At 41.6% G+C, this 12,950-nt stretch overlaps 1 protein-coding gene across 1 annotated transcript in view; it reads right to left on the bottom strand.

Moving 5' to 3' along the window:
• Nucleotides 1–12,666, bottom strand: part of LOC124071880 (latent-transforming growth factor beta-binding protein 2-like) — an 80,009-nt gene extending 67,343 nt beyond the window's left edge. The window contains exons 1-2 of the mRNA XM_046412901.1: nucleotides 11,528–12,666; nucleotides 8,590–8,663 (exon numbers count right to left, since the gene is read on the bottom strand). Coding sequence (XP_046268857.1) covers nucleotides 8,590–8,663; nucleotides 11,528–11,982 — 529 coding nt within the window. The 5' untranslated portion in view covers nucleotides 11,983–12,666. The remainder of the gene's footprint in view (nucleotides 1–8,589; nucleotides 8,664–11,527) is intronic.
• Nucleotides 12,667–12,950: the final 284 nt, after the last annotated feature.

The following is a 12,950-nucleotide window of genomic DNA, read 5'->3' as shown; positions in this document are numbered from 1 at the left end:
TGCACTCCTCAAATAAACTGTCTGAATTGAAATGAGCAACAGCACCAGGCAGAAAAATAACCCAATAAATGAAGGCTCACGGCTGACTTACGATGGGATATGTGCTCAATCGTGTGACGTGTGACCCGTTTTCAGCCACAGAACTGACACCAGACAAACGTGTCGCTGTGCTGACAATAGAGTGGACAGGTCACTGACTCTGGGCGTGACATTAGCCCCACATGAAGCTTGTTGCGTGGCTGGAGCATACACTGTCACTGTCTGTCTGTGTTGTCTATGGGCCCTGCCTTTGGGCTGTTGAACACATTGTCACAGTAATTGCTGTCATGCAGATTTGTCTTGCACATCATTAAAACTAATTGCCTCACATTCCATCCATTTCACAAATATGTGCAGCAATTATTACTTTGCGAGAGTAATAATAAAATGAGAATGCATCTGAAATAAAAGAGGAGAAATGGCAAACATTCCTGGCATTGCCATTTCAGCCTTAATTATGACCGAGACAGACTGGCCAAGTTTTGGGAGATTGTGTCCAGACCCAGTCATCTGAAAAGAGGAGGTGATTAGACTGTTGTTGGCAGCTTTGAACCTCCCCAACAAACATGCGGAACCAGACGACTCAGTAATAAAACACATAATTAATATAAAAGCATTTTCTTTGGGCTTTGCTAAAATGTCTTAAACTTATGAAAAAAAGCCTCTTCTCCTTCTAGTCCCACCAAACTTAAGCTACATAAGGATAGTTTAAGGGGGATTTTACAGCCTAAGTAACATCTCTAAAAAAATACCTGGAGGCTATGGTTAATGCAAGTATCCATCTTTCCACAAATAGTATTCACTTGTGGGTTAAGCGATTACTTTTCTAGTAATATAAAACAAATTTATTTCTAGCGTCAAAGTTCTTGGTTGCATTTGAGGCAATCACACAGCAATTCTGTACATATATATTAAAGTAACCCTGGGGTCTTTAATGAGCTAAGTATTGCTCATAATTTCTCTAGTGGGTTACAGTTACCTGTTATAAACTTAGGTTTGCATTATATTTAGGGAAATTTGCCATTCTCATCCCCCCTGCACTGGACTCTCATTTCCAACTTAGACCTCATTTCCAGTTCATTACAATCCACCAGAGATTCACCTTCCCCCCTGTCTGACTCTGAGTAACACAACCCATCAAATCTTTACAGTCTCTTCATTCAGCAAGGGGCCATGTGAAACCAATATCTGACATAACTTACAATAAACATGTAGAGAAATTGCTTCACTTTACACAGGTCCACAGTGCCACCAGAGGTAACATTTTTGAAAATAATATTGATAATGAAAGCATAATCGCAATGATCTTTCCTGGACTGAAGAACTCTCTACAGGCTGAGCCCATTATGTGCCATTATGAGATTTAGAGGCAGGGAGCTGCTCCGGAGATTAGATTTTAGTGGAATATGACAAAAGGCTTCACTAAAGGTCCTTTCAAATCCTGTAACTGAGAGTCAGGAAGTTGGGAAACAAGACTGAAAGATAAAATGGCACTGGTAACAATGGTTTCAGCAACTTACCTCTGACTGCAGTCGCAGTGAGGCCATTTCTGAATCTATGCTGGTAGATAAGGTCGTAATAATAGTGTTAATACTTGAATAGAATACATGAACGTACGTGCATGTGGATGTAGTGTTTGTGAAGTAGCAAAAGCTCTGACTTCCTTTAAAATAATTGAATTTAAACTGTGCAGAACATCATAGACAAGTGTGAAACTCTTGTGACTGAATATGCAGTCTGCTAAACCTCCTGTGATGACAGCAGGAGTCTCTCTCTTTGGGAGTCACCACAGACCCTGACAGATCTCATGAAATAGGTCAAGTGTTTGAGATTGTGGGAGGCAGCCAGGAGCGACAAGCTTAAAAATTTGCCTCTCATCCGAACTCAGGATTCACTGAAGAAGTAATAAATGGTCTATTGAGCAGTTAATACAATTGCCTCTCAATGCAAATCATTTCAAGTGAGTGTTAATCTCTTTACAGCATGTGATCTCCACATGGGTGCCAGTGCAAGCGCTATCATTCCAGGCTTGCCAAATGCTAAGGTTTGCTGCCTACAACCAAACTGCCGTTACTGTAACTCTAAACTTCAGAATAAAACTTTTCTATTGTTCTAATCAGGACCAGAAAGGAGGAAGACGTTGACAGTGTTTGGCTGAGCCATTATTTTCTCTTTGTGGTAAATCTTACAAGGATAATGTTTCACCAGTTTAAGATGGTTCTGTCATAGATGCACATTTTTCAATCACAGCACAGGTTTTTTCAGTGCAATACAGTAGTTAGAGCTTTTAATTCTCCTAACCCACCTCAGCTCTGTGGGGGGATTTTGTTAACCTACAGCTGACCCATGACACTGTGTACATTACTTTTAGCCATGCTATACTGTGCCTCCACCGCAAAACTCAAAACTCCCACATTCAGCTTTCTAATGAGCCACATTCTGGGGCGCTCTGTGGAGGAAATCTGGATCTGGGGGCGTGTACTCGCAACTTGTAAAGCTGACTCTGTGAGACCTGGTGTTCACCAAAAAGCCACAAACCCCATCCTCCTGAGCGATCACATCCCAACAACTTCCATATGGTCTTTAAGCAGAAGGGTGCTATGATATATGGCTGACTATGGGCTGCCCTAACAACACTGTGGCCTCTGAGCGTGTGTGTGTGTCACTGAAGGAGAGTGGCGCTTGTTGTTAATGTGTCAATCAAGACTGGTCTTGATTTTTAGACTCACTACTTAGAGATCTACCAGAGCACATGCACTTTTTGCATCATGCCAGCAGAGAAAGAGAAGCAAACACGAGTTACTGAAGAATTCTTTTTCAGTTCTGCAACGGCAACTTTTGTTCTACTGTCTTAATTATTTCCAAAACAGCTCATGAACAAAGACGTACAAATAAACAAAGAAGAAACTCTACAGGAAGACGTCTACAGTCCAGATGCTGAGTAGTACCTCATTTTTACCACACTTTAGTCTATAGTAGCAATTAGAAAAACATGTGGCACAGGAGGCCAAAACAGGACCCAATTGCAACCTTCAAACAGACACACCAGCTGGAGTGGGGAAAGCAGCACTCCTGGTTTGGAGAGACAGAGTAAGAGCGAGCTGTCCAGTCTCTATGTTAATGAAGGGTTTTGGGATGATGGGGTGTGTATTGATTACAGGATCTGTCTAATGGGCCATAACTCTCTACAGGGCTGCCAAGGGAGCCCCTGAACTGTGAACTCTGCAACCCCCACAACTCCACACATAACATATAAAGCTGAGGATGGCTCTGTGGCTGACTGTGCAGTAGTAATTTCAATGACGCTGCCTGAAACGCCAGCATTTTAAAAACCATTTCCTGTTCTTGTAAAACAGATGATGCTGCTCATGATGCTGGTGTGAGGTATCTTTATTTCAACCATTGTGAAGTTAAAGGTTCTTCTTTTTTATAATTTCTAATTTGAATGCCTCACTAGTGCATAATGGCAAATTTAATGATTTAATTACTCTTGCTTATCATTAAATTCACCGCTATCATTTAAACTAAGGAGTAAACTCTCAATTTTGCAGCTACCTGTGGGATGTTGATTAAAAGCTGCACATTTTCCACAGGATTTTGATTCATCATATCTATATAAACTTTAAAAAAAATAATAATTAATGCTAAAATTAATGCCTTTAACAAAGCTATTGGTGTTGTGGGGACTCACACTGCATCATGTACTGTGGCTCATGACCCCAAGCTGCATGTCATATACCATCCTGTGAAGCGCACATGCTATAACCCCTATATGGTGCAGTTCAAACATTTGTTATGCACAATAAATCTCTTTTCTGCCGTTAAAAACACACATATGTGACTAGTGGAATAGCAAAATGCCACAATATTGATGTGCAAAGTCTTTGAGCCAACTTCTTGAAGTTGTTTTTGTCTAAGTGCTGAGGACAAATCTAACAGTAGGATCTGGTCCAGTGTACAGAATGTGCATATTCTGCTGTGTGTCATGGGGGCAAAAAGGCAAAGTGAGACGGCTTGTATCTATTATTTGAAGATGGTGAATCTACATTTTTGGGTACTGTTTTGGAGGTCAGAAAACGTTCACACGTGTACGGCCTTGATACTTTACCAGCTGCATCACACATGTTGCAGCGAAAAAGAGAGAGAGAGAGAAAAAAAGCCATTAAATGTGTTTCACACACGAGATCAGGTTTAAATCTGAAAAGCAACTGTGATAAGTAATTCAACAAATAACAGAAACAAATTAGATTTATACTTTTTTGATTAATATACTATTATTTCATAAAAAGAACCCTTAGCATGACTTAAAAGGAGGGCTTTATTCCTACTCAAACTACACTGGGAACATGATGGAATTAGTGAAACTACACTCAACAACCTGCTACATGCTATATTGTTTTTTGCATGGAAAGGGAGGAAAAGTCACATTGTGATGGGAAAGATAAGTAACAGAACAAGAGAGAGAGAGAGAGAGAGAGACGTTCGGCATGAGGAGTTATTTTTGGTTTGGGATGGGGTTCTGAGCAGCACAGCAGGTCAAAGAAAGCTGGATAGCAATCAAAAAGAAACTCCTCTCTACCACATTTCAATCTGTCAATCACCAACTGCTTACGAGACTGAAAACAACTTTATTCCTCCACGTGAGTGATGCACCTTTCATCTGCGCTCTCGAAGACAGCAACAGGTTTAAATTAAGGGCCTCTGGCTGTACATATGGCAGCATGTTGCCATATGTACTGAGTGCTTTCGCCAAAATAATGTATATAATGTGGTGAAATGAACTGGGCTTCAGAATGTAAAAACCTGCACTTTGGGGAGCGCTATGAGCTTAGGTTAAATACAAAGTCAGTTCTGGGATATGCTGCAGGGGGGTTTTCCCACTGTCCCCTGGTCTGAAATATTCCATGTTTTTCTGCACATTAACTCTGTGTGTGGCAGGCCATGCCATTAATCCAATTACTAAAACAGCCATGTCAACTGGAGAAGCCAGAGCAACACAACATAACTCTCATGCATAGTGACCTTGTCAGCAGTAGCGGGCTTAGGCTCTTTTAGGGGAAGGGGTGAAAAAAATAAATAAGGTACTAGCCCTATGAAGTTGGTCACTACTGCGCATAAAGTTGTGATGCATTTATGGCAAAATAGTTACAAATCCTGGTTAAGAGTGAAACTGTTTTATTACATAACTCAGATGTTATAGCTCCATTTTAAGGGGACCCACCCCCAAGTCGACCATGTGTCTGTCAGTATGAGCCTTTTTACAACTGCAAGAATGGATGGCAAAGTTAGTCTGTTGACAGATGGGTCTACAAAATATATTAACTATTTGTTTATGACTAACATCTGCAAAACAACCACACTCCCACATCCTCAACTGTTCTTTGTGTTGCTATTTTTGCTAATTTTCCAATGCTATTATCCTCACACAAGACACTTGCTAAACATCAGTATGTGAATGTGAGCATGTTAGCATGCTGACACTAGCATTTAGCTTGAAGCTCCACGTATCCACAGTAAGTACACACGCACAGTTTGGATGCAGACTCTTATTGTAGGTATCTACATACTTAGACTGTTTGTGGAATTCCAGGTAGCCTGTTAAAGAGTCCCTTTACAACCAGGTATAAGTTGAAGTCACATTCAAAGGTGCAAAGATAAAAGCGAAGCCTCTGAAAGCAGATGCAAAAAATTTGAATCTACGCTCCGGTAACCCCGGGTTTAGAAGTTACTTACTTCTTTCCAAGAAAAGTTGGAAATCAAAACCTCAAAACAGTAATTCCACACTGATGCACAATACACTTAATTGAGGGTTACCGTAGTTATCCTGAAACTTGTCAGCAATTCAAACTTCCATGCTAATTCTACAACTAAGTAGCTTACTATTTTGTAAACAAATTTCAGGGGCTGTTCCCAATACAAACTGATGGTACAAATTTTACTGAACCAACTTGCTGTTTTCATATTTGGGTAATTACTGTCAGGTGTGCAACATTCCCACGCCTTACTATTACTGGTATATTTTATGAATGATGTGTTGATATCTTGGTTAAGCATTTCAAAATGCTATTAGATTCCACAAGGACCAGTAGAAGATTTTCCAAAGGGATTTGCGTATAGGCTGAAGAAACTGATCTGACCATCTGCAGCATGATCATTTCAGTTCAATTGCAGTTTTTGTGTCAAGACACTCCTAACAGTAATGTAGCTGATGGACAGTTTTGTATTATAATTCTGACAGGAGGACTACTGCTGGGCTGTGACTGTGAACACATGTGAATCTCAACACAGTGGGGAATAAGAATAAGTGCTGTCCTAAAAACAAGATGCTCCATTCAGCTCGATGGGAGCTTCCATCCTGCTCTCAAGTAAACAGATGAAAGTGCAGCCAAGCTTACACCTGGCCTCACTTTACTAGCCAAACACAATATACACGTGTGCCTTTGGTTCCTGGCCACCATTAATGAAACTAATATTAGTTGAGTAAAACCATAGTCATAAAAAAACCTATTAAGTTTCATCTCTAATTACAGCAGTTAACTTAACTAGAAGAGAAATAAACATGACGCAGCAGTGGAAATGTTCTGTTCCTCCTAATGGACAAAAATGCTCTATCACACGGCTATTTTAAGCACATGGAATTCACTTTGATACACAAGCAAGTCTGCTAACCATACATCCTGAAGCTCAAAACATAGACAGTCAGCACCAGTCCTGCCAGGACTGCGTCTTCAGAAAGCCAGACAACAATCTCCAACCAGACCCACAGAGACCCAGACGTAGACCATTTTATAAACACATTTCTAAAGACATGTAGGCGCACTCCCTGGACAACTAGTGATCCAATTCCTGTCATATATTTGCTCTGAGCTCAACCCAATTGAACAAGGAGGTATTGTTAGGAAGCCATAACTCTAGACACCCAATCCAGCCTCGCGGGTGAAGCCTGCAGCTGACACTTTTAATATTAGACATTACTTCAATCCCTTCAGTGAAAATTTCCTAGACGCAGCTCAGCCACGTTATGTTTTTACTTATGCTCCCGCTCGACAGGTTTGTTCCTTTTCTTTCCCCCACTGTGAGCATGTTTTCTCATGCTGCCATTTCCTAATAAAGCAGCCTGGGTCTCAGGCGGGAATGGAATAAAGATAGCCTGAGCCTGTTTTCCTCCACGGAGGTCTTCTACGTGGGGCTTCCAGTCCAAGCTCCAGTCTGGGGCCTTTGTGTTGGCACCTTGCCGGCCGTGGGGCTTCACTCAGCTGATGATAGCACAGCCTCCAGTCAGCCCTGGGTGAGGGCCAAGCTGTAAGAGGGTCCAGATGGTCGGACATACCCCTGGCCTGCTAAGATGCACCGCCTTGTTTAACACACTCACGTTAGACTGAACCTGTTACTTTCTGGCAGATTAAAAGTATTTACTCTTTTAATATGGGTAACTGCAGCTCCATGTTAGATGTAATTTACACCTTGGTAAGTGTGCCTTTAGCTGGGGCTTGAGAAAAAGTGGAAGGAGGCTTTTCACTGGACAGGAGGGAAGGAGATCTAATTAGGAGGCTGACAACAGGGAAAACAGTAAACAAGTCAAAAAAAGTATAGATAGATAGATAGATAGATAGATAGATAGATAGATAGATAGATAGATAGATAGATAGATAGATAGATAGATAGACAGATAGACAGATAGTAGGAGATAGGAAAAGCACAAGACAAGTGTGTTAGTGAATAAATACCAGCTGTGTGGATTTTACTTCACTTGTGAAATTTAAAGATAACTCACTCTAAAAAAGCTCCCATTCCAGCCTGTTATTTCAGCCTGCAGCAAACAATGGAGGTCATAAAAGTGAGATTGAAACATGACATGCAAAGAGTAGACTTGGTATAAGCTGTAGCCATTTCTGTACTGAACTTTATCCCCCCCTTATCAAGAAGACTTCAATGATAAAACTGTCCTACCAGCCCTGTTTCTCTAAACAGTCTGCTTACAGGTTCAAGACAAGATTATTAATGCTGTAAGATTTTTTCTTGTCAATACTGCATTTAAAGCGATGGCGAATGACTATTCATTCACAGGCCGTGTCTTCTATTCCTCTTTTAATTATCTGGCACTTAGGATATCCAATACTGCTGTGGTCAAATAAAAGAAGAAGCAGTTCCACCCATAATAAGGGGCTTGTGTCAAAAAGAGAGCCAAGTGCTAAGTGGTGGTAATTTCCATGCAAGGATCTTACATGAAAAGAAAAGGCAAACACCACATGATGAACATGACCATGGGGGCAATAACGCCCTAGGAAAACTTTCATTGGCCAATTCCACTTGACAGGATAGTCATTAGTAGCCATTTACTATGTTATTTTTCAGTCTATGTGCGTATAATTGTAAAACCTCTCTGTCTGCGAACTTTACTAGCTCTAGTATATGTAATGAATGTCAGTGTGCTGCTTCAACACTTCACAAACATGTATGGCTTTGCAACAAAATTGTTGTATCTAGTAGCGGAATGAAGAGTTCAGGCAGATTACATATATTTATAGGACAATCCAGTTTTTTACTCACGTTTTATGCAGCGATTGGTTCCTGGTGCCAAAGCCCAGCCTGAGCAGCACTGCTGACCTCCACAGACATTAGGCCTGAAGACATATGAAGACATAGATACAGACACCAGGGTGAAATGAGACACTGATAGTACTGTTTCACAGATACATCAATATAGAGGGCCTCTTTATAATTCATGGAGCAATAACAGAGAGGGTGAAAGGCCTCAAACCTTTCCATGACAAACTGATCTGATTGTGCAAGCTTTTATAGATTCAGATCAGTCTGATGTGGATGGCCTATTGATATGAACACCTTGGAGATTGCTCTATAATTGCATTTTCATGGATACAAATTTCAGGGCAAGTCAGGAAACTCTATCTGAATGTGGACCCACAAGTCCCTCTTACTGTTATGCGAGAGTCCAGAGTGGATACACAGTTATCTGAGCCTTGAGAGGATTATGCGAAACACACAGGACATGAAAAGCACCCTGCATCTTCTGTAAATCGCTGAGCAAATGAGAGATGACAAGTTTTAAACAGTTATAACTGGATTCTTTGCACTCTTTAATCCGCACTTGCAGCGCGGGCCAATTTTTGCAGTGGGATAGATGAAAAGGCACCAGACCGCAAGAGCAACTTAAGGGCAACAGTCAACGCGCTGGCATGGATCTGTGCCCCATCATCTTTTCACAAGATATTACAGTAAGTGGATGTCTGACTCATGGTGATTTGAGAAGATAACAGGAATTGACTCATTGACCTCAGTTGGATTGCACTCATTTGAGACTGCAAGTGTTACTGAGGCGTCACAGGGATAACATGCAGTTGTTTGGGCCCACTGGTAGGCTTAGCAGACTCATAAATCAAACACATCAGGCCAGACCTGTGCCAAAGACATCAGTCATCAAATTCAGATTCCATCAGGGGATATATATGTGTGTAATTGAGAACTTTATACAACATAATGAGGATCATACCCCGGGTTAAAATATGACACCATGTTCACACCTAGTTATGTTTTTATTTAAACCCCGACACGAGGCAGTGGAGTATTATTTCACAACTGAGCTATCTGAACCAGTCAAACGTCTGACAGGTGCACTGAAAACAGAAGGGGAGTCATACTGAGTCAACATCAATGCAAAGGAGAGTTAAGTGAACCCAGTGCTGCCAGTGCCGTGGGGTACAGTAAAAGAGTAAGCTGAGCGGGAATTCCAAGAGGAAGTGTGTCATGAAAGCACTTTCTCTACAAGCAGCGGATGATTCATCTGAAACTAATGAATCAAAGTGTTCAATCACATATGACTTTAATGTTCTCGCAGAGCTTCATAGCACCACCTTTATGCTACTTTCACACTCAAAGAAGCCCATTCATTCCATGCTGGACGATGTTTTTTTGGCAATGTCAAGCAAGGCATTCATCCCATGCTGCAATAAAGCATGTTGGATCTCATACTCCAGGCAGCTATTTTCTTTATGCACTGCTTTAAATAGAAAGCATCTCAATTCAACCGTGTATAAGTGTAACTGACTGATATGTTGAGAAGTGTTGTTTTAAGGTGGGATGGATCAGGGCATGTTAAGGGTGAACAGTATAACACATTTATTCCCTGGACAGAGTCAATAAAATGCAGATACAGCCTAAGTGGACAATAAGCCTGTCCATCATTTTTCTAGTGTGTTAAGTGGTGAGCATCAGTTTTCAGGGTCCTGCAAAGCCAAATTAACAGAAGAAAGTTTCACTAGCTGGCAGGTGAACTGGGGGCACACTCGGTGTGTGAACTGAAATGTATAGTCAATTAATCCATTTCCTCCTGGGTTTTATCGTAGTTTGAACTTAAGGCAAGTGAGAACACGTCATATGTTTGTCGACAGATGGTGAACCAATTGGCAGATCCTTCCCATTGCTTGTAAAGTGTTTCCCATAAATTGACCATAAATAATCCATTTCCTAAATGCAAGAGAATCTGTTATGACACACAAAAGAGATATTTCTTTTATATTTCAGTGTCTGCAACCCAAAATGACCCAAACAACCCCCCCCTCTTATTATATTATTATGTAAACACTGTCCCCTCCTGTGCTTTGTCCCTATGGAACAAACAGGCCTGGATGCACGAGGGTTCATTTAACAAAAAGAAAAGGGTTTTAATATGTAAACAACCCATCGTCCTGTTTGGAGTTTAACAGAGATAACAACAAGGGGGGGGGGGGGGGGGCATTTAGAGGGCCATTGAAGAAACAGGTGTTTCTGATCAAAAAGCAAATTTGGAAGAGTTCACCAGCCAAAGGTTCAGATTGAGCCACTACAGTACTTGGCCACAGGCAACAGCACAAAACTGGGGCAAACACATTGAAGTAGTCTGCAGCCACTCTCCTACTACGATTTAAGTATACTGTAATGTGCTGTAATGGGAGGAAAGGGTGATAATGCAGTGTTGCATTAGTCTCAAAACAGTTCAAATGCAGTTCACCCATTCATATACATTTGCTGTTCATTATAAGCTTTCACTATCATCCCTTTAATCAGCACAGTGTTTAACCTCGGCTATTATTCCATGTCCTGTAATGACCTTGATGACAAAATACATATGTTACAGAAATTCCGATTTAGATGAAGTACAACTCTGGATGACCGTTTCATGCATTATATCCAAACAGCATTGTACTGATATGGAACAACACTTTGTAGCCATTTTCTGAGTTGTTATGTTACATCATCTCTTGGTTCGCCTTACAGGAAGAGAGGTTCTGCTAAAGTGGGCCACCACCACTTTACAGTAAACCACATGGACTCATGTACAGTAAAATAGGTCACACAAATTCCTTGAAAAGCAGGCTACTCCTCGTACACGGAAACCGAGTGTTTGAAGAGCCAGGGAAAGAAAGGATAAAGTAACATTTTTATAAATATTTTTATAGTAGATTGTAGAACACATGGCTGTCATTCTTACCCAGCAAGTCTCCTTGTGCTGGCAGAGCTGAGCTTGCTGCTCTGCCTGCGGTTCACTTTGGTTCTGTGCTGCTGGCTGGCGGCTTGTCTGACGGTGCGCCGCGCAGAGACGGAATCTTCATTGGAGGCGCCTGCTGCATGAACTGGTGCTGCTATGGATGTGTGCCTGCCATCCCCATGGGAAGATGTGCCCCTGGGAAGGCGGACCAGGATTTTAGAGTGGCTGGACCCAGGAGAGGTTTCAACGGATAGGCTGGAGGATGCGCCGTCCTCTGGTCCGCTCGGCGAGTGACCTTGACTGCTCTCCGGGGACTGCTGCTGGTCCCATACCGCCCGGCCTGCCCCTGCAATATCTTTCATCCCACCTGTTGTGTCTTTTCGGCTGTCACCAATTTGCATCAGTGCAACAGTCAAAACCACTAAAAAAACAAACCCTGCACAGTCCATTTTGGCCATGCAAAGTTTTGAAACTACCGCGTAAAAGCGCAGATCGCGTTACAGTTTTAGCGAGAGCCACTGAAATATGAATAAACTTTTAAAAATCCTCGACGAGGTTACACGAGTTCAGCAAGATGGCATCCTCTCCCAAGAATGAAAAAAGCCTGGATACGTCTTCATAATGTCCAGGTAAGACTTTGCGCAGAATGTCTTCAGGTTGTCAAATCAGCACCTAACGTCAGTCCAAAGTGAGAAACTCGAACCTTTTCTCCTTCCAGTGCTGAAAAAATGTTATTTTACACAAACACTAATCCATCTGTTTCAGTTTAAAAGAGGCGCAAAGAGAGCAGCGCGCTGGCTCCAGGGCTGCTGAAGCTGGTCTCCTACTCCAAGTGAGAGAGTTTGAATCGTGCTCCCATGAATATCACCACCTCCTTGGATCTGAAGTCACCGGGAATTTTTGTAGGGATTGCATGCGCTTTGCGAGAAGAAACTCCCCCTTGTCGGCTGTATTGTTGCTTCACTCACTGCACCGCTCGGTCCATGTGCCCACACGCACTTTCTCTGCCAAGTTACATCATGTTACCGTGTGTCTTCTTCTGTGGGTCCTTTGAACGAAACTACTGGAATGATCATGAATGCAGCTGCGTTAATAGTTACTTTCAATTTGAATTTGAATTGACAGGCTTCTACAATATCATAAAAATGTAGAAACCAGATGTTTTTCTCCACAGCACTGATTACTGGGTTGTTTAAGTTAATGTAGTCTATTATATGGTGATATGAATTAAATGATTGTATTGGCCTGCACTTATTATTTCAGTGTGAAGCACTTTGAATTCAATTTACAATGCTGCAGAGATTAAAATATGCAAAATGTGCATCCTGGCAATTTGTTAAATGGGAAGTTTACAGTTCAAACTCAGTCTGAAATCTTGGAAAACTGGTCAAGTTATGTAACAGATCCCATTCATCTCCTCCTCTCA

Source organism: Scatophagus argus, chromosome 15 (genome assembly GCF_020382885.2).
Source record: "Scatophagus argus isolate fScaArg1 chromosome 15, fScaArg1.pri, whole genome shotgun sequence".
Taxonomy (NCBI): Eukaryota; Metazoa; Chordata; class Actinopteri; family Scatophagidae; genus Scatophagus; species Scatophagus argus.
This window is presented reverse-complemented; position numbering and strand designations above follow the sequence as displayed.